Source organism: Salvelinus sp. IW2-2015, unplaced genomic scaffold, assembly GCF_002910315.2.
Source record: "Salvelinus sp. IW2-2015 unplaced genomic scaffold, ASM291031v2 Un_scaffold1752, whole genome shotgun sequence".
In the NCBI taxonomy this organism is placed as follows: Eukaryota; Metazoa; Chordata; class Actinopteri; order Salmoniformes; family Salmonidae; genus Salvelinus; species Salvelinus sp. IW2-2015.
This window is the reverse complement of record NW_019943133.1, coordinates 41076-63882: the sequence shown is the minus strand read 5'-3', so window position 1 is coordinate 63882 and position 22807 is coordinate 41076. Positions and strand designations below refer to the sequence as shown.

At 45.1% G+C, this 22807-nt stretch overlaps 1 protein-coding gene across 1 annotated transcript in view; it reads right to left on the bottom strand.

The window, feature by feature from the left end:
• Positions 1 to 22807, bottom strand: part of LOC112071869 (retinoic acid receptor alpha) — a 131886-nt gene that overhangs the window by 91275 nt on the left and 17804 nt on the right. Inside the window, exon 2 of the mRNA XM_024139300.2 lies at positions 5223 to 6065. Coding sequence (XP_023995068.1) covers positions 5223 to 5409 — 187 coding nt within the window. The 5' untranslated portion in view covers positions 5410 to 6065. The remainder of the gene's footprint in view (positions 1 to 5222; positions 6066 to 22807) is intronic.

The following is a 22807-nucleotide window of genomic DNA, read 5'->3' as shown; positions in this document are numbered from 1 at the left end:
TGGGAGGAAGGAAGGAGGTGAGGGCGAGAGGAGACGGTGTGTGAGAGAGAGAGAGAGAGAGAGAGAGAGAGAGAGAGAGAGAATGAACCATGTGGAAGAGGGTAAGGAGTGATGAAAGAGAGAAGAGAGAACGAGAAGATGAGCTGTGTCGAAAGGGGGAGTACCCTGGGGCTAGCTGATCCAGCTCTGCTACTGCTCCAACTAATCCCAGCCTGAGCACATCAGCTAGGCCTTATCGGTAATTAGCACGCTAACCATTCCCCAGTCCCACTGGGGTCTGGACCTGGAGAACACAACCTCCACAGCCAGCCCTTCCCTTGCATTCAATTAGCCCACTTTCAAGTGCATGTCATAACCCGCAGGGCTGGCAATGGCGGGAGGGGGGGGAGGAGGAAGAGGAGGCAACGGGAGTTGAGAAAAGGGAGGGAAACAGTCTGACATTTGAGGCTGAGGGTTTTATACAGACTACAGAGGGTGTGAGGTTTTTTTTTTGGGGGGGGGGGGTTGTCATGGAGTGTTTCGCGGGGTGGCGTTAACACTCCTTGCCCTGTCGAGGCGAATCGGGGATGATCTCCACGGGTTACGAGGGGAGACAGAACGGGAGAGGCATGTCCCTGGAATTGTAGATTTTTATCCCAGTTTATTGGGAAATAAGACCTTAATCCCTGCTTTAACCAATAATGCTGGCAGGAAATTGTATACCTTAGCGCAATGTACATGACATAACTCGGGTCAAGGTTAGAATAGATAGTATGGGGTGGTGTGATAAGAGGATGAGGAGCGGCTAGGGTTTGAGAGGCAAGTCCACAATTTCACATATTCTTGAGTAATACGTTTTAGGTGTGGTTTATGCAGAGGGTGTATACCTATGGAAAATACAATTAGCGCGTGGAACCAACTTTCTAGGGACAGAGTAGAGGCTTTGACTGACAGGGTCTTTTCAACAACATGTCAAAAAGAGGCAAAAGGGGAAGAACATTCTTTCCAAGACTTTCCAAGATGGCGTAGCAGTGCAGACGTTGTTTGACGTTCTCCCGTGTTAATTGTTTTTTTTCGTCTTTTTTTGTATATATATATATATATTTTTTTTTTCATTTTTAAATTAAATATACCTTCCGGCAACCCGCCTCACCCAATGTGATACGGATCTGCTATTTTTAGACCTTATAGCCAGAAAAGCCATCAGAAGCTAGCCATCAGGAGGTAACCAGCTAATTAGCTACTAGCTATTTAGTCATTGTTAGCCACTGCTAGCGGCCATTACCTTTAGCACAGACACCAGCCGCTTTTAGCATGGATAAAACTTGCCAGCCTGCACAGCGCGTTATCAACCCTGAGCATATTGGACTGTTTTCTCCACTACAACACCGGATTCTTGCCGTAAGCACTGGACCATTACTCCTGATCATCGCGTCTAGCTAGCTGCCACCAAGTGGCCCAGCCCCGAAGCTAGCCTTGAGCCAGGACCATCTCCCGGCCTGCTCAGTGGACCCTATGATCACTCGGCTACACAGCTGATGCCTCCGGACTCTTCACTAACATGACTAGAATCGGATCATCGCTGATCACCCTTTGCATCGGATCATCGCTGCTAGCTAGCTGCTACCGAGTGGCTATAGTGGATAACGCCCTTGTCCCGAAGCTAGCACCAGTTAGCCGCGAGCCAGGCACATCTCCCAACTAGCAAACTAAATTTCTCCAGCTACAATACCTCTTTTGCCAACTGGCCTGGACCCTTAATCGACACAGAGCCCCGCCGTTACATCATGACTGGTCTGCCGACATAATTCCATCAGTTGTGCCCTCTATCGGCCTTTGCCGGACGTCGGAGCAGACGCTTCTACTAGCCCCGGCCTAAAAATTTGTTTGTTTTTTAACGCCGTGTCTCCCGCTTGCTAGCGTAGTAACAACTACCTAGCGGCTTCCCTGTTTCATCTATTGCTGTTCACTGGACCCTATGATCACCTGGCTACATAGCTGATGCCTGCTGGAATGTTCACTAATCATGGTACTCCATTTAGTTTATTTATCTGTCGGCCCCAGCCTCGAACTTAGTGTAATTAACTGACCCTCTCTGCCCAGTCATCGCCATTTTTACCTGTTGTTGTTGTTGTCGTCTTAGCTGATTAGCTGTTGTTGTCTTACCCGTTGTTGTCTTAGCTAGCTCTCCCAATCAACACCTGTGATTGCTTTATGCCTCGCCTTATGTCTCGCTCTGTCAATATGTCTTGTATACTATTGTTTATGATAGTTATCATTGTTTTAGTTTACTGCGGAGCCTCTAGTCCCACTCGACATGCCTCAGATACCTCTTTTGTCCCACCTCCCACACATGCGGTGACCTCACCCAGCATAACTAGTGCGTCCAGAGATGCAACCTCTCTTATCGTCACTCAATGCCTAGGTTTACCTCCACTGTACCCGCACCCTACCATACCCGTCTGTACATTATGCCCTGAATCTATTCTACCACATCCAGAAATCTGCTCCTTTTATTCTCTGTCCCCAACGCACTAGACGACCAGTTTTGATAGCCTTTAGCTCTCCTTCCAGACTCATATTAAACATCTCCAATCCAAAATTAAATCTAGAATCGGCTTCCTATTTTGCAACAAAGCCTCCTTCACTCACGCTGCCAAACATACCCTCGAAAAACGGACTATCCTACCGATCCTCGACTTCGGCGATGTCATTTACAAAATAGCCTCCAACACTATACTCAGCAAACTGGATGCAGTCTATCACAGTGCCATCTGTTTTTTCACCAAAGCACCATATACCACCCACCACTGCGACCTGCATGCACTCGTTGGCTGGCCCTCGCTACATATTCGTCGCCAAACCCACTGGCTCCAGGTCATCTATAAGTCTCTGCTAGATAAAGCCCCACCTTATCTCAGCTCACTGGTCACCATAGCAACACCCACCCGTAAGACGCGCTCCAGCAGGTATATCTCACTGGTCATCCCCAAAGCCAATTCCTCCTTTGGCCGCATTTCATTCCAGTTCTCTGCTGCCAATGACTGGAACGAATTGCAAAAATCTCTGAAGTTAGCGATATATTATTCCCTCACTAACTTTAAGCATCAGCTATCTGAGCACCTTACCGATCGCTGCAGCTGTACACAGCCCATCTGTAAATAGCCCACCCAATCTACCTCATCCTCATAATGTTTTTATTTACTTTTTTGCACACCAGTATCTCTACTTGCACATCATCATCTGCACATCTATCACTCCAGTGTTAATTTGCTAAATTGTAATTACTTCGCTACTATGGCCTATTTATTGCCTTACCTCTTTACGCCATTTGCACACACTGTATATATACTTTTTCTATTGCGTTATTGACTGTACGTTTGTTTATTCCATGTGTAACTCTGTGTTGTTGTTTGTGTCGCACTGCTTTGCTTCATCTTGGCCAGGTCGCAGTTGTAAATGAGAACCTGTTCGGAACTGGCCTACCTGGTTAAATAAAGGTGAAATATATATATATATTTTTTAATTTACTCCATCTTCTCACACACACACAGCTTTGCCTCATGCTACCTCTTCAAATGATAATGCACGTCTCTATGTAGGACATGCCACTGCCGCTTCTCACCCCCTCTCCCCTCTCAGTGCTTCCTCAAACACAGCATGTGGGCTGTGTATATCGCAGCCCGCCCCCCCCCCGCCAGCTCCTCTCATCTCCGGAGAGTCCCTGTCCCGCATGACAGCTCACCCAGGCCATCTCCGAGCGTGGCGGGGGGCTGTGTAATAATTAGCCCCTGGCGGCGAGGGAGGGCTGTTCGTCAGCTAACACTATGCAGGAGCTGTGGATTAGTCTCTCAGCACCAAGAGAGGAGCACGCTCATCAGCCAGCCAGACAGGCAGGCAGAAGAACACACTCCATCTCTGCGCGCACACACACACACACACACAGGAAAGCAGGGAGCCCCTCTGCTCTGACAGGCTGTTGTACTCTAGGCTCTGTCTGTCTGTCTCAGCCTCTCGACTGAGCTCCAGCCTGGATCTGGGGAATGGAAGCCACCAGGGGTGGGACATGGTGGGTGGAGGGACAGAGACATTAGCTGCTTTGAATTTTTCCCCCATACAGACATGGGAAGAGAGGGAGGAGAGGAAGAGGAAAGGAGGCCAGGATGCCACCCAGCAAGGCATGCTGGGACAGAGCGGATGTAAGCTTGGCTGTGATTGGACAGTTTACTGGTAGAATGGGTACTGCGGCAATGAAGGACCTACACTACACTTGCTAACGAATATTAACGTTAACGTTGATATATGAGACATTTATCAAATAATGTTTGTAGAATGGATGGGTGGCCCCATATCACATCCACCTACCTGTCAATATTCCCTTACTCCAGGTGGGGCGGCAGGTAGCCTGGTGGTTAGAGCGTTGGGCCAGTAACCGAAAGGTTGCTAGATCGAATCCCTGAGCTGACGAGGTAAAAATCTATCGTTCTGCCCCTGAACAAGGCAGTTAACCCACTAGGCCGTCATTGTATATCAGAATTTGTTCTTAACTGACTTGCCTAGGTGAAGGTAAAATATAAACTTTTTTTTTTTTAACTACCATCACAACTGCTTCAAGAGTCCTGCTACAGTCAGAACAACACCTTCTCACTCTTCACAAAATCAGACAGACGCACACTTCCTCCATTACCGCATGAACACACACACGTACACACAGAGAGAGAGCGCCCACCCGCCAGTTCAAGCGAGGACACACACCTCCCGAGGCATTGTGCCCAGGAACATTCTGTTGGTTATTCGAGCTGCCTCATTGAGATCAGACCAATCCGCTCGCTCAGTTCGACACATCGCCGCATGAAAACTGGCCGGGATCCAGATTGCCAGGAGCAACTAGTCAAGGCTATGTTCCACACCTCCACAAACCTCTAATGTGGAATCCAGTTCTATATAGACTCCACTTTGATCTGATTAAGTCATATAGCATGACAGCCATATATACGTAACACAGGAGATGCTGGAAAGTACACAGCCAAATGTTTTACTTCCTGCGTTTTCCCCCCCGAATTGATCTAACTTTGTCAAACTTCAAATGCTGATATTTGGTACAAATAGAAGATGGATCAAGTCAGCCATTGTGCCAACAGCCTCAACCAACCAACCAAACGCCAATCAGCAGTACCCGACAACCTTTCTAAAATCACTCACTAATGTCAACATACACCAACAGAATGTGATTGGGTACTTACCGGCTGGCGACGGGGTGTTGTATCCGCTGACGGGCAGTCCGGACAGCGTGGGAGGGGACAGCCCCCCCAGCATGTGGGGGAAGAAGTAGGAGTAGTGAGGCATGGGGAATCCCCCCACAGAGACAGTGGTGCCCCCTGCACTCCCTGGCCCCCCCGGGGGATGGCAGGGGTTACCCTTGCCCGCCATGTTCTGCTCGGCGGTCCTTGAGCCGAGTCCAAAGAGTCTCCTGTAGGTATCCGTGGTGATGACGGTCTACATCCCCCCCCAACCGCAACCGCCGGTGACGACGTAATCCAATGAATTAAGAAGTGGTGGTGGTGGGTGACGGTGGACAACAACGGTGTCTATTTGTGTAGGTGTGTGAAATGGAGCTGTTGGGTTATGTCGATGTTCCGGGTGGACGCCTCAGAGAAACTTGTAGGCTATTCTCTTCCAAAAGGCTGGTCCTCTGCCTTGTCGTGAAGAGCGTGCCACTGAGATAAATAGAGGTAGACTAGGCCACTAAGCTTTATACCATGAATGAAACACCAATTACATAAATACTAAGGGAGGTCGCTAGGCAGAATCATCTGGCACCAATGGACTCCAGATCCCTTGTTCAGGATTGGGTAGACATCTCAGGCCTTGGGAGGATTGGATGGTAACAGCTTTTCTCTCTCCGGTGACTCAGCAGAGCTCATACAACAACACGACGGAGTGGAGGAGGAGGAGGAGGATCGTTATGACGCTGGCTGGTTTTAGTTCTCACCGTAACCCGGGTTGCCCCAGGTCAACCCCTATCGCCGTGGTGGACTCACTTTCAGTCTCGGCAACGCACCTGTGGCAGACGGGCAACATTCCTCCTTCAGAAACAGAGACAGACAGACAGAGAGAGAGACAGACAGACAGACAGACAGCGAGAGACAAGGGGTTAGAGAGAGATTCACTCACTGCTGCATATTCAGAGACATAGAGACAGGGGTGCAAATGCATATTCAGTGCGGTGGGTCCTCTAGTTAACGCTAATGTTTTCAACTAGAAGCAGGGCTCCCACCTTGCTCTCTCCCCCCGCCTCCCTCCTCCCTCCTCCCGTTGTGGGGTGAATCATCATCAGAGAGTCCTTCTGATCCTCTCTCTCCGCTCCTCAATAAACAGGAGACAGAGACGAACTTATGCAACCTTCCAAGAGAGGAGGGAGGGAGGGAAGAGAAACCTAGTTCTGCCGTTCAATGCCGATGTTGTACAACACGTCTTATATAAACCCAAAACCCCCTTGTTGCTACACACCGTAACGACTAGCTATAATGTCTGTAAGACCATCCACTACTATGCACTGTAATTGTAGTTCAAAAACTGACAGTTTTGCTTCCATCTCTTTCACCCATCTGGCATTGACATGCCAAAGGAGTGAACCGTTTACTGTTCTTTGGAGTCTGGACCCGGAGCTGTCTGAAAGTTGAAAACATAATTTGAGTGCCCTTTTCTCCCTCCCGGTCTGTCATGTCATGTCTGTAGCCGTCTGAGAGGCATTTGTTCTGCCCTGGCCCCAGCGAGGGGGGCGTTGGGTGCACGAGGGCCCGTTTTTACAGGGTATGGGGACTTTTATAGATCTCCCGCAAAGTGCTGCTCCCTCCGCCGTCAGGCCTCACCTTGTGAAGCCATCCGCCGACAGGAGTGTGTGCGCGTGCCTGTTTGCGTGCATATGTGTGATCTCCTGCATAGTGCTCCACTGCTGTCAGCCCCCTCCCCCGCTTGTGAATTCGGCCCACACACACACACAAACACACACACACAGGGCTCTGGGCGGCTAGGCCCCCGTCGTAAAACAGCCAAACACCACTGGGCTTTCAGACATGTTTGTGTTAGAAGGGCGAGGAGAGGGGAGGAGGGGAGGGGAGGGGGAGAGATGAAGAGGCCTTTTAGAGATACTTGGTGAAGGTCTGGGATAAGAACAAGACTGCCGTCACAAGTGCACCAGAGCATTATTATCAAACCTCTAAAAAACATGATGAAGTGCCCTTACAGGAACAAAACAAAGCGTAGTTGATTCAGACCACGTATTACTTTCCAGCAGCTCCTGTATTTGGTATATATGGCTGTCGTGCTCAAATTATTCAAACATACCCATTCACCCCTCCGTCCATATACCAACCCACCCATCCGTCCTTTCCCGAGAAGGAATAACATGCATAAAGGCGTGGCTACATCCGTCTTGCCGCTCACAGATCCCACCTGGGAATTTGAGTTTCGGCGGGCTCTACCCTGAGCTTTAGCACAATGCACTGGGTAGAACACGTTCAAAGGATACAGAGGGAGAGAGAGAGAGTGACGGCGAGAAAGGGGGGAAAGAGAGACAGGGAGCTAGATCAAAGCGAGAGGAAGCGGATGAAGATGCCTCGTCGGTGCTCGCCGCTTTCCATCCCGCTCATACATTATGAAAGACGCCCTACTAAGTAGGTTACACCCCATTGGTCCCCTTTACATAGCCATGCACTCGTTCATTGAATCGTGGGGCTTGTGTGTATACCAGTGCATCAGTGTGTGTGTGTATCGGTGTATTTGTATCAGTGTGTGAGAGAGGAGAGAGACAAACAGAGACAGCTATATTGAGAGACAGGAGAAGGAGAGAGAGGGAAACAGACCGCTATACTGAGAGAGGAGAAGAAGGTGTGCCCACACAAGAGGCATAAGCCGGTGCATACATAAGGAAGTGGGAGTTCATAAATACATCCATCTCTATACATGTACAGTATGTAACCAACACTGGCTGCATCAGAATACATGAACCTGACAGTTGTAGGAAAAGAGGAAAGGAGGAGAAGAGAGTGTCTGTACATCCTCGACAAACTACTTGATTTTCCAGTGGGAATATATGTGTGTGAATATATTACATGTGTGACCAAATCCTTTGATCAGTATGTCAGTTACTTCACAGCCAATCACAGAGGAGAGACAACATAGAACGGGGGCGGGATAAAATGGAAAATGGAGTGTAAGGACAAGACACACCATAATGAACTTTGTGCGTGAGCGTTAAAATCACCCACTTTGTCGACGAATTGGTGGAGATTCAAGGATATTCCTGATAACATGTAGAATTTTCGGGAAACAAACGGGAAATTAAACACTGGATGTACACGTGTCAAATATGTATCGAACTCATTCATTCTCTCATATACGCATGAATGTACATGTTTGACAACACACCATGAACACCCATGTACAGTTGAAGTCGGAAGTTTACATACACTTAGGCTGGAGTCATTAAAACTCGTTTTTCAACCACTCCACAAATTTCTTGTTAACAAACTATAGTTTTGGCAAGTCAGTTTGGACATCTACTTTGTGCATGACGCAAGTCATTTTTCCAACAATTGTTTACAGACAGATTATTTCACTTATAACTCATTATATCCCAATTCCAGTGGGTCAGAAGTTTACATAAAGGAACAGTGGACTGTTCCTTTAAACAGCTTGGAAAATTACATAAACATATGTCATGGCTTTAGAAGCTTCTGATAGGCTAATTGACATAATTTGAGTCAATTGGAGGTGTACCTGTGGATGTATTTCAAGGCCTACCTTCAAACTCAGTGCCTCTTTGCTTGACATCATGGGAAAATCAAAATAACTCAGCCAAGACCTCAGAAAAAAAGTCTGGTTCATCCTTGGGAGCAATTTCCAAACGCCTGAAGGTACCACGTTCATCTGTACAAACAATAGTATGCAAGTATAAACACCATGGGACCATGCAGCCGTCATACCACTCAGGAAGGAGACATGCTCTGTCTCCTAGAGATGAACGTACTTTGGTGCGAAAAGTGCAAATCAATCCCAGAACAACAGCAAAGGACCTTGTGAAGATGCTGGAGGAATTATCTATATCCACAGTAAAACGAGTCCTATATCGACATAACCTGAAAGGCCACTCAGCAAGGAAGAAGCCACTGCTACAAAACTGCCATTAAAAAGCCAGACTACGGTCTGCAACTGCACAAGGGGACAAAGATCATACTTTTTGGAAAAATGTCCTCTGGTCTGATGAAACAAAAATAGAACTGTTTGGCCATTATGACCATCGTTATGTTTGGAGGAAAAAGGGGGTCGCTTGCAAGTCGAAGAACACCATCCCAACCGTGAAGCACGGAGGTGGCAGCATCATGTTGTGGGGGTGCTTTGCTGCAGGAGGGACTGGTGCACTTTACAAAATAGATGGCATCATGAGGTAGGAAAATTATGTGGATATATTGAAGCAACATCTCAAGACATCAGTCAGGAAGTTAAAGCTTGGTCGCAAATGGGTCTTCCAACTGGACATTGACCCCAAGCATACTTCCAAAGTTGTGGCAAAATGGCTTAAGGACAACAAAGTCAAGGTATTGGAGTGGCCATCACAAAGACCTGACCTCAAACCTATAGAAAATTTGTGTGCAGAACTGAAAAAGCGTGTGCGAGCAAGGAGGCCTACAAACCTTACACCAGCTTTGTCAGGAGGAATGGACCAAAATTAACCCAACTTATTGTGGGAAGCTTGTGGAAGGCTACCCGAAACATTTGACCCAAGTTAAACAATTTAAAAGGCAATGCTACCAAATACTAATTGAGTGTATGTAAACTTCTGACCCACTGGGAATGTGATGAAAGAAATAAAAGCTGAAATAAATCATTCTCTCTACTATTATTCTGACATTTCACATTCTTAAAATAAAGTGGTGATCCTAACTGACCTAAAACAGGGAATTTTTACTGGGATTAAATGTCAGGAATTGTGAAAAACTGAGTTTAAACGTATTTGGCTAAGGTGTATGTAAACTTCCGACTTCAACTGTATGTGTTGACCCAGACACATGTATGCGCAGGCACCTACTCACACATACAGATGAGCAAATATCTATCAAATAATTCAAATACTGAGCTATTTTGTGTGCTCAATAAAATTAGGACATTCGATTATTTTATACTAACAATTGCTCAGAGAAATAGATTTTCCTTAACAAGTAATATCTTTTTCCTCAAAAAGTTAGAGGTCAAAATTAGTAACACCCCTGTTTTCAGTATCTCACCTTACAAGGACAACGGCACTGAGCTTTTTTTGAAAATGTTTTATGAGTTGGAAAACACATTGGGATGGATCTTAGCACGCGCTCCAGCAGGTATATTTCACTGGTCACCCCCAAAGCCAATTCCTCCTTTGGCCGCCTTTCCTTCCAGTTCTCTGCTGCCAATGACTGGAACGAACTGCAAACATCACTGAAGCTGGAGATTCATATCTCCCTCACTAGCTTTAAGCACCAGCTGTCCGAGCAGCTTACAGATCATTGCACCTGTACATAGCCCATCTGTAAACAGCCCATCCAACTACCTCATCCCCATATTGTTATTATTTTTTGCTCCTTTGCACACCAGTATCTCTACTTGCACATTCATCTTCTGCACATTAAACACTCCAGTGTTTAATTGCTAAATTGTAATTACTTCGACACTACGGCCTATTTATTGCCTTACCTCCCTAATCTTACCTCATTTGCACACACTGTATATAAACTTTTCTATTGTGTTATTGACTGTACATTTGTTTATTCCATGTGTAACTCTGCGTTGTTGTTTGTGTCTCACTGCTTTGCTTTATCTTCGCCAGATCGCAGTTGTAAATGAGAAGTTGTTCTCAACTGTCCTAGCCTGTTAAATAAAGGCTATTTCTTTTTAATAAAGACCGTTCCTCCATACAAAATCCTTCTAGGTCCTTGAAATCCTTTGTCTGCGCTTATGGACTGCCCTCCAATCCTCTTCTTCAATTCAATCCACAGGTTTTCAATGGGTGTCAAGTCCGGAGAACGAGATGCCATTGCAAAATGTTGATTTTGTGGCCATTTAACCATTTCTTTGTGGATTGTGATGTGTGTTCGGGGTTATCGTCCTGCTGGAAGATCCACTTGCTGCCAAGTGTCAGCCTCCTGTCAGAGACAAACAGGTCATTGGCTAAAATACTGGTACTGTGTAAAGCTATTAATGCTGTTAACCTTAATAAAGGCCCCAGGACCAGCGGAAGCAAAAATAGTCCCATAATATCAAAGACCCACCACCAGATTTTACAGTAGGTATGGGGTTCTTTTCTGCTCATGCATTCTCATTTCGACACCAAACCCACCACTGGTGTGCGTAACCAAAGAGCTCTATTTTCATGTTCTCTAACCAAAGCACTGGTTCCAATGCTGTTTACATTTACATTTGTTGGATGACATGAAAATAGAGCTATTTGGCCACAAAAGCAAAGTCTCCGGACTTAAAATCCATTGAAAAGCCTGTGTTTTGAATTGAAGTCCATACAGTAAGTGCAGACAAAGGATCTGAAAGGATTCTGTTTGGATGAACTCATAAAACATTTTAGAAAAATGCTCAGTGCCAAAATCCTCGCAAGGTGAGGTACTGAAATGTATTGAAAACAGGGGTGTCAATCAGTTTGACCCTGATCTTTCAGAAAAAAAGCGTACTTGTTTTTGAGCATACAATATAGCTCAGTATTTGAACGCTGTATTTTATTTCTGTCATTTCTGCGCATCTTTATCAAGGGTGTCAATCATTTCAGACCGCACTGTATATGCAAACCACTCACACACGCAAAACACACGCACACACTAGAGATTGACACAGGAACAAGACGCCTGCGGGTCTAGCGGGGCCCGCTGGATTCCGGCAGGAATGGGAATGAAGTTGGAGAGTCAAATTCGGGACAGGACAGGATTGACATTCCACAGGAACTGGCAGTAGGCCTAAAAGAGTTGACTTAATACAAATAAATGATCCCCTCCCCCTTCCGTCGGCACACTCTCGCGCCTTGCTCCAGTTGTAGCCAGTCACTACTTTACCTCAGATGCACACAGAGATATACACATTTGCACATGTCCATAAATTCATCCGACTCTGGGTAACTAGAAGGGCTGCCTTCATTGCCAAAATGTCGTAATGTGATCGTTATCAGCGGTGCGCACTATGCAGGCGACTGTCTCATGAGCGCTGAGAAGCAGGCAAACGGAGCAGTTGCTATGGCTACTCCCACGCAGAGTGGGGACAGACAGATGAGAAGTTACCTAAGGAAGTTATTTCTGATTTCTGCGGCTAAATACTTTTATCTGGATGAACAGGAAAGTTCTGGGGTTATAGAACTGTTGCGGGATAAGGACAGTACGGGGGAAAAAATTGACAGGACAATACGGAACTGGAATGAATTTTCACTCCCGTGTCAACCTCTAACATACACACTATTTGAATTGATCAAACATCACAGGATCCCTTTGAGAGAAATTTAACTGAGCATACACGTAATGCATTAACTATAGCATGCTAACGTCCTAAAGCTGACACACTATGCAAAGGATCACAGTGTGTACCGGTATGTACAGTATGTCTGAAAACAAGGACATTGAGGATGGAGGTTCAGTCATGAAGAATTATGTGGCCTGTGTAGTCCAGCGGTTAGTGCTGTGAACCCGGCACACATACCAGAGTCGGCATGGGTTCAAATCTGATCCTTCTTCATCGCAATCTCTTCTACCTTTCCGGTCTCCTCTTCCTACCTCAATAAATACAACAAAATTCAACAATAACAACAAAAAATAACAAGAAAAAAATCCTGTGACCATCAGGTACGTGAGCCATAAGTACAAGGACATACTCCATTTCTAACTCCACATTAGAAATCTCTTTCATCTCATGGCCTCCCGAGTGTCTCAGTGGTCTAAGGCACTGCATCGCAGTGCTATCTGTGCCACTAGAGATCCTGGTTCGAGTCCAGGCTCTGTCGCGCCCAGGAGACCATTGGCGCGGCGCATAATTGGCCCAGCGTCGTCCGGGTAAGGGGAGGGTTTGGCCGGCAGGATGTCCCATGTCGCTCTAGCGACTCCTGTGGCGGGCCGGGCGCAGTGCACGCTGACACGGTCGCCAGGTGTACGGTGTTTCCTCCGACACATTGGTGCGGCTGGCTTCCGGGTTAAGCGGGCATTGTGTCAAGAAGCAGTTTGGCTGGGTCGTGTTTTCGGAGGACGCACGGCTCTCGACCTTCGCTTCTCCCGTACGGAGTTGCAGCAATGAGACAGTAGTGCACTTCTTCAGTCCTAACCAGATTGTCTTCATTCTAAACCCTCTCCTTTTCTACTAACTAAACTCAATGGCTTGGTGTGTGCATGCGCGCTCATGTTTGTATGTTCCTGCGCGAGTCTTTAGCACTAAAACACTGACCCACTAATAGCCAGTACCGACACACTCCTCACCTCTAACAGTCATCAGTGAGCATTAACTCACAGTCAGAAGTCAGTAGTGACCATGTGCCACTAACTCACATCCACTAACTCAGAGTAGAGGTCGAAATAGATCCGTGGCTTTCCAACCTGACCCGATATGCATAAATACATAAATGAGACACGCTCCGAATGGACCCGAAGACAGTCAGACACGTGGAAAAACAGACCCAAACTGACCCGTGGCTGGTTCGGATATGACAAGATCCGAGAGTAGAAAGAAACCTCCAACTGGGCACTGCCCAGCTCCATCATATTGGCCAAATGATCCACAGTTACTTCTCCTTAAAAACTGCCTACAACAAATCAAATAAAAAGATTTGTTGTGTTTCGATGTGTAGAAAATTCTAAACTGTATAGTCTTTTGTTTCATTGGTTTTTAATTATTGTCCTTAAAACAATAATTGTCCACCTCGTGGTTCAGCTGTCGGAGATTTGAGAGCTAAATGCAGCCAGGCATTGCATGCATATACAGTATGCCTAGTCATCCACTGTATGATATTAATATTTAAAATATGAAAGAAAGAGAAGATTAGGCCTGGCCCTAGAGTGACCGAGAAAAAGCTAGAGTTATGTTCCCGACACGCATTGCTTTATACTTGTCAGATAGGCTACTACTGCTGTACAAATATAGGCGTACAGAAGGAGGCTAATTTGTACATTTAGCCTTTATTAGACCTGCATAGCTAATCCTAATTCCCATACCACACCTTCACAAACGTTTCTTAACTTTATTAGGGGTAATATCAAAAGTAGGCCTAAGTCAAGTCATTGTTTATATGGACAATACAAAACAGGTTATGATGTTGCGGCATTAAATCAAGTTTTGTATCTCGCCCTCCTTGGTTTTTCCTTTTCATGGTTTGACTGCGAGCAGCACTATAGACCTACCGGTCATTTTATTATATTGCGGCAAACACAACATCAACGTAATTTGGCAAAAGAAAATGGCTCAACAGAGTCAAACAAAACACTCGTCGTTTATTCCTCTTTTCCCTACACACTGTAGCCTATTTAACCTTTTCACGCGCGAGTTGCCACTATCTCGAAACCGTCGCCCCCGTGTGAGCTTTGTCATAGGCGTGATGTCAGAATGCTCGCACTGTTCCAAATTGTGATCGTTACGCAACAAGACAGTTACCCGCGCTGCCCTCAAACCAAGGCACGCTCCCTGCTAATTATCTATAGGCCGTTTCAACTTGTCAATTTCAAATTATTTTCTAACAGTTTGAATTGAGGTGTGTTCCGCCTCCTCGTTAATTCACATCTCCTTGTATGTCGTCTTCTTAATGTTATTTAATTGTGTTACTATTTCCTTTTTTGCAAATGTTTTCAATTTTTTTTTTTTTTTTAATGTACTTTGCATTGTTGGGAAAGGGCTCGTAAGTAAACATTTCACGGTAAAGTCTACACCTGTTGTATTTGACGCATGTGACATTGAGCTGTTGGTTGCACACCAGTAGCCAGTGATGAGCAACCCATAATAAATAAGCAATCGCAGGGGCAGGACCAGGTTTGCGCCGCATCTCAGAACCAAAAGTTCTTGTGCATATTCTCTGACCTTTTCTTACCCAATGTTTCTTTATCAGGCCTGCCCCAGTGTATGTCTGAATAATACTGTATACTGAACAAAAATATAAAGCCCAACATGCAGCAATTTCAAAGATTTTACTGAGTTACAGTTCATATAAGGAAATCAGTCAATTGAAATGAATTAATTAGGACCTAATCTATGGATTTCACATGACTGGAAATCAGATATGCATCTGTTGGTCACAGATATATTTTTTTCTTAAAGGTAGGGGCGTGGATCAGACAACCAGTCCGTATCTGGCGTGACCATCATTTGCCTCATGCAGCGCAACACATCTCCTTCGCATAGAGTTGATCGGCTGATGATTGTGGCCTGTGGACTGTTGTCCCACACCTCTTCAATGGCTGTGCGAAGTTGCTGGATATTGCGGGAACTGGAACACGCTGACGTCGATTCAGTGCATACACGTCAATCCAGAGCATCCCAAACATGCTCAATGGGTGACATGTCTGGTGAGTATGCAGGCTATGGAAGAACTGGGACATTTTCAGCTTCCAGGAATTGTGTACAGATCCTTGCGGCATGGGGTCGTGCATTATCATGCTGAAACATGAGTTGATGGCAGTGGATGAATGGCACGACAATGTGTCTCAGGATCTCGTCACGGTATCTCTGTGCATTCAAATTGCCAGCGATAAAATGCAATTGTGTTCGTTGTCCGTAGCTTATGCCTGCCCATACCATAATCTCACCACCACCATGAAGCACTCTGTTCACAACGTTTACATCAGCAATCCGCTCGCCCACACAACGCCATGCACGTGGTCTGTGGTTGTGAGTCCGGTTGGACTGTCAAATTCTCTAAAATGATGTTGGAGGCGGCTTATGGTAGAGAAATGAACATTCAATTCTCTGGCACAGCTCTGGTGGACATTCCTGCAGTCAGCATGCCAATTGCATGCGCCCTCAAAACTTCTGTGGCATTGTATTGTGTGACAAAACTGTACATTTTAGAGTGTCCTTTTATTGTCCCCGGCACAAGGTACACCTGTGTAATGATCATGCTGTTTAAATCAGCTTCTCGATATACCACACCTCTCAGGTGGATGGATTGTTATGGCAAAAGGAGAAATGCTCACTAACAGGGATGTAAATACATTTGTTGCACAACATTTGAGAGAAATAAGCTTTAAGTGCTTATGGAACATTTCTGGGATCTTTTATTTCAGCTCATGAAACATGGGACCAACACGTTACATGTTTTGTTCATATTTTTGTTCAGTGTATATAGCTAGTGCAAATCTGACTCTCTCTGCAGCATCTCTTCTACCCTCAATCGACATGGCTTCCATAAGTGCCCACACTGTATGAAATGTATGGTGTGCTGAAATTGTGTAATCCCCGGGAAGAGAGGGGTCATCGAATGTATGTATGTGTGCTTGCGTAATTGTGACCGTGTGTGTGTATATTTTTATATGTGTGAGTGTACGTAATGAGGATTAATATCCAAGGATAGCTAGGCTGGTTAGCTAGTGCTCCTCTCTAGCTACAGTAGGCTGTAACCCCCCCCCCCCCCCTCCCCTTCCTCTGACTAGTGACTGAGGACAGAGATCCAGTGAGTGCTGGATATCTACCATGTGTACACACACAAACAATGCAAACATTACATAAACACATTTTCCTTTAGGCCCACATACATAAAATATGACCTTCCTAACATACAAAATCACAAAAGCCCAAAACATTCGACAGTCATACACATTTGGAGAACATATGCGCATGGATGAAACATTTATGAGGCATGTAAATAATATAAACTCACTCACAAACACACTGATTTAACACACGCACATGGCAGCCAGCATGCATAGGAGTCATCGGCTGAGGTATCAAGAAACAACACAAACAGCAGTGTTTTAGAGTCAACTGAAATGAGTCAGCACGGTGTTCCCTAAAGCATGGTGCATTGAGTAACATGTCTGCGTGTGCGCATTTTGGGGTTGGCCAGCGTAAAACTCCTCTATAGGAACGAGGAAGTGGAGAGGAATGGTGATGACGAGGTGAATTATTCCAGGTCTTTACTAGCCAGTTATATCCCACCTATAACGACTGATCTAGTGCCAATCGTAGTAGCAACGTTCCTTACAATGGATCACAGATACCCATTGTAAGATTTGATACTTAGAAACATTGGTTTTGGGAACCACTGTAGAAGAGCAAAGGATTTCTCTCTCTCTCTCAAAATCACCCCTGGTTTGGAAGAAAAGCCATAGTCAAAGCTTCAGTGTAAAGGAAGTGGCCTATAGTGTTAGTTGTGATTTATGAGGTGACTATGTAGGGGCCCTTCATAGGGCCTGAGAGTGGGGAGGACCCATCTGTCCCTGAGACTGGCAAAGTCACGGGGGTTAGAGGTCATAGGTTAGAGGACGTTGACCCCCCATGATCCCTCACAGACCGCCAGACACACCCTTGGCTGTTCCTATCAGTCACTACAGCAATCAACAGCTAACACACACAAATCTCTCTCTCACACACACACACACACACACCACACATAAAAACACAGACCCTTTTTCACATATACATAATATAGTATGCCTATATTACATACACATGGATGTGCACACAGATGCTCTCATGCATATGTACGCAGACACATTGACACCACTACTCCTATCCTGCTGTACAGTACGTCCCCCAGGAAGTCATCCACCTCCATTTCCCTCCATTACTATCCTGTAATATCCACTATGCAGTACGTCATCCTCCCACTTCCTCCGTTGCTGTACTATAATCTACAAGCCAATGCAGCTGTTGGTCGCGGTATCACCTACTGTACAGTACAACCCACTAATGGTCCTGAAAGTCAGGCCTAGTGGAGGGTGAGATGGAGAGGATCCCTGCTGCCAGCCGCTACTACCTGCTAATGTAGCCTAGTGCTCTGAAGGTAATGTGGCCTAGGGCTCTCCATGTCTCAATACCTAGCAGGCTGAAGGAGCTTCGTCAGCTAATGTATCAAGGCTAGGCGTATGGTGGGCTTACATTATAAGGCTAATGCTCCTGGTTGGGGTTGACAATGGGCCATCAGTGCTAGCAATATTATCAGGCTAATGGAGGCTAACAAGAAACAGGGGGGGAAAAGCTCCAGATGAGCTAGCTAGTGCTAACAGGGGAAAAAGGAAGAAACGGTAGTGCTAAAAAGGGGAGAGCTAGCTAGGCTTCTCATTCTCCAGGCATCTTCCCTCAGATGTGAGATCACAGGGAGGCAGAGGTGAGACTGAGGATGTCTTCATATTCTCGACATCCCCCCCGTCCCTGAGGCTCCATCTTTGATAAAGACATCTTAGGCTTTAGAAGGGGCTCTGATATCCTGAAAGAGTGAGAATATATTTCTGCAGTAGAGGGAAAAAGGCATATTTTTTCCTGAAGAAAAATAAGAAAAAAAAGAGAAAAAAAAGGGGGAATGAGTATCTATGCCTTTTGTGAGAGATGATGATGATGATGGGAACATGGTGATGATAGTAACGTTGGTAGTACATTGCTGACGGACGGTACAACAAAGTGCAGATAGCTATGATAATTTCAAGGTGGTGTGAGGTAGTGATAATGAAAAGGTAATGATAATGGTGGTGATGACACGCTGATGTTGTTACTGACCCTGCTAACTCTCAGATAACCACAGACAACAAGAGGTATTACCAACCAACCCAAAAATATATTTTTTAAAATCCTTGGTAAAGCTCTTTTGTTGGATATTTGTCATCGTTGTCGAGAACCCCTCGTACGTTTCTTTGTTTGCTGTAGCGCGGGGGCCTACCTGAACTCATAACAAAGACACCCACAGACAAACTCACTGACTACCCAACAGACAGACACGTCCTTCCCCCTCCGTTCTACAGTGTCCACTCATTTCTGTGACAAAGCGGAATAACATCAAACTGAGCCAATCAATACTCTGATGACAAACGACCCATATGGCCCCGTTCCCGCTTGTGTGTGTGTGTGTGTGTGTGTGTGTGTGTAAAATGAGAAACAGCAAGACTGTAAAACACACCGGGTAATCCTGCCACCATCGATAAAGAAAGCTGTCATTTACCCTCCCCGTCCCCACCTCTGAAAAAACACACACGAACAAACACACACACACACACACACATAAATACACACTCCATCAAAGTGGGTGGCCTAACTGTAGATTGTAAATTCAGCCAGGGAGTCGAAAGGGAACTGGGGGGAAAACGCTATTCCTTTCCCTCTCACACTATTCCCACAGCTATAGTTAGCCTTGGCTGCACTGCAGTGTAGCTGTCCCAAGCCCAGAACCTTGGGAGGAAGAAAATAAACATTTGTGGTCAACATACACAGGAGGGAGGGAGGGGTCTTGATGGAAGGAGGAGAGGAGGGAGGGAAAAGAGGAATAAACGACGAAGATCTGGCAACCCTCCAGTGAACTGCAAGGTGAAAAGTAATTGATTGCTGTGCTCAATGGGGCTGGCTCGTGTGCCAGACGAGCTTAGCAGATGAGTATCGATTGGTTAATTGATTGATTGGCATCTGAGGGAGGGGAAGGCGGAGGGACATAATTGGTCTTCATGGAGCCGTTTCCTCAGGGCCAGACCGCAAATGAGAAAGCCGTGCACGAGGCTCACGCGGATGCTAACACATGCACGCACACATACTAGGGCTGGGAATTGCCAGGGGACCTTAAGATATTATCACAATACTATATATATCTATATCTATATCTATATCTATATATATATAGATATAGATATAGATACTATATATAGATATAGATATAGATACTATATATAGATATAGATATAGATATAGATATATATATATATATATAGCGATTTGAAACTATATGTATTGAGTTTGATACTATGATTTTATTGCAAATCGATGTTCCCGAACATATTGTTCGCCATATGTCTACACCAGAGGGACAAGAGAGAGCCGTGAGAAAACGAGTTTCGATCAGTCATGGAAATAAATGTGCTGAAAACAAATAGGCTTCCTGTTTAAAAAGACGATGGAGAGAAAGCTATGAAGGAGTTTTGGTGCCAGTACAGCCAACTAGCGCAAAAACAATATTGCGATAGTCAAAAAGAATATCCCGGTATGTAACTATATCGATTTCCCCCCCCCCCATCACGAACACATACGCACACACCCACATACATACGCACAGCAACACCAACAAAAAGAACTGTTTGTGTTTTTTTGCTGGTGACCAGCATTCACTGTTTTGGACACCATCATAAGCTGGTCACCAACAAACCCAGCATCAAGTCACATCATGCTGGCTTGCAAAATAATGTCAGTTTCTATTGGAATCCAGCCAGAGTGGGGATATCCACAAATTAGAACTGTTCTTCGCCCACAATATGCATTCAGAATGGGTTAGAATTAAGAATAAATGACATTACCCAACCATCTAAACTGGAACAACCATTTCAGTAATGGGTGTAATAGTCCAACTAACAGATTGGATTAGTTTAGAATAATGTATGTTATTTATGTTTGTATAGCATACGATTAATTAATCAATATACAGTACATGCACAAACACATCAAATAAAAAAGATATTGAAGCCAACAATCGATTCAGTTACATATCAGTATAACATTTTTTCCGACATAGCGTGTCGTTTTGACAATATTTTGGGCTAGTTGGCTATACCTGCACCAAAACTCCAGTATTTTTCCTTCATAGCGTGTTCTGCTTTTTAAATAGGGAGCAAATTTGTTTTCACACTTTTATTCCCCTGACTGACCAAAACTTGTTTTCTCATGTTCTCTCGTCTCTGTAGCAGATATGGTGAGCAATATGTTTGGAACACCGCCACGCAATAAAATCACAGTATCGAATTGCAAAACATGTAGAATTGTGAGAATCTCAATACATATCGAATCGGCACCAAAGTATAGTGATAACATCGTATTGTTAGGTCCCTGGCAATTCCCAGCCTTCGCTGATATGTGTCCAAAACACAGCGAAAGGCTGGTCACCAGTGTCCAAAACACAGCGAAAGGCTGGTCACCAGTGTCCAAAACACAGCGAAAGGCTGTTCACCAAACAAAACCAGCTAGACCATTATGGTAAACCAGCATAACCAGCTAGACCATTATGGTAAACCAGCATAACCAGCTAGACCATTATGGTAAACCAGCATAACCAGCTAGACCATATGGTAAACCAGCATAACCAGCTAGACCATTATGGTACCAGCATAACCAGCTAGACCATTATGGTAAACCAGCATAACCAGCTAGACCATTATGGTAAACAGCATAACCAGCTAGGAACCATTATGGTAAACCAGCATAACCAGCTAGACCGATTATGGTAAACCAGCATAACCAGCTAGACCATTATGGTAAACCAGCATAACCAGCTAGACCATTATGGTAAACCAGCATAACCAGCTAGACCATTATGGTAAACCAGCATAACCAGCTAGACCATGCTAGTCAGACCAGCTAGACCATGTTGGTCAATCAGCTAGACCATGCTGGTCAGACCAGCTTGACCAGTATCCGATCAACACTGACCAGCATGGACCAGCAAATACCAGCTTAAAATGGATGCTGGTCTATGCAACTCAATAAACCCTCAAGTGCGTGCATGTGAGCATGGATAGCCACCCTATGTAGGCGACTAGGGCTGTGGCAGTCATTACATTTTGTCAGACGGTTATTGGCATGCAAAAGACCGCCGGTCTCGCAGTAATTGACCATTAATTAACATAAAACACATTTATCTCCAGAGCTCCACATTTAAAAAAGTCTAATAAATCAATTGAATATACACTATCAAAATAAATCCATTATTTATATTAGTCAGGTCTTAAAAAACATTATGATATGAAGAAAAATGTATTTCAGAAGAACAGAATATGAGTTGGACTACTGTGTGTTATCTGGCTATGCGCCATGCCATAGGCTGTAGGCTTGTTCATTTAGACAAGATATGCTTATAAGTTATTTAACTAGGCAAGTCAGTTAGGAACAAATTCTTATTTACAATGACGGCCTACCACGGCCAAACCCGGACGACGCTGGGCCAATTGTGTGCCGCCCTATGGGACTCCCGATCACGGCCAGTTGTGATACATCCTGGAATCGAACCAGGGTCTGTAGTGACGCCTCTAGCACTTAGATGCAGTGCCTTAGACCGCTGTGCCACTCGGGAGCCCAATTGAACTTCGCTGAATAAAATATAAATTATATTTTTCCCCTTTCCAGAGCGAGTGCGCATATTAAGTGGCTTTGTTGAGCGTAAAAGTTATCATTTGAAACAGGTTCGATACACTAGATTTAGTTGTGAATGATACAAAAGTTAGAATGTCTTAAAAACTGGTCAAAAGATATGGGCTGCATGATGCAACTATAGGCTATTAAATGATTTGAGAAAGTTGCAAAAAGCTTGCGCTCTGCTCCTTGCCTCAGGCTGTCCTCATCAAGCGATCATATTTTCACCCATCAGACTATTCTTCATTTAACCTCGTCTTTACTAATATGTCAAATTTGTTGGATTTAGAATGTCCCATTATCAAAATGGGCAGGTACATGGGCAGGTACATGGGCAGGTAAATGGGCAGCGAAAAAAATACATCCGTACAGGCTCCTATAGCGAATGGAGGCCGAGTTCCCGCTGGTTATTTTTTTCAGTCACGCTCCGGTTATTTCACATGCATAAACCACTGTTTGAAAAGCATGCAGCCTCTCGCTGAGGTGATATTCCGCCCAAACTCTGTAAGCCGTGTGCTAG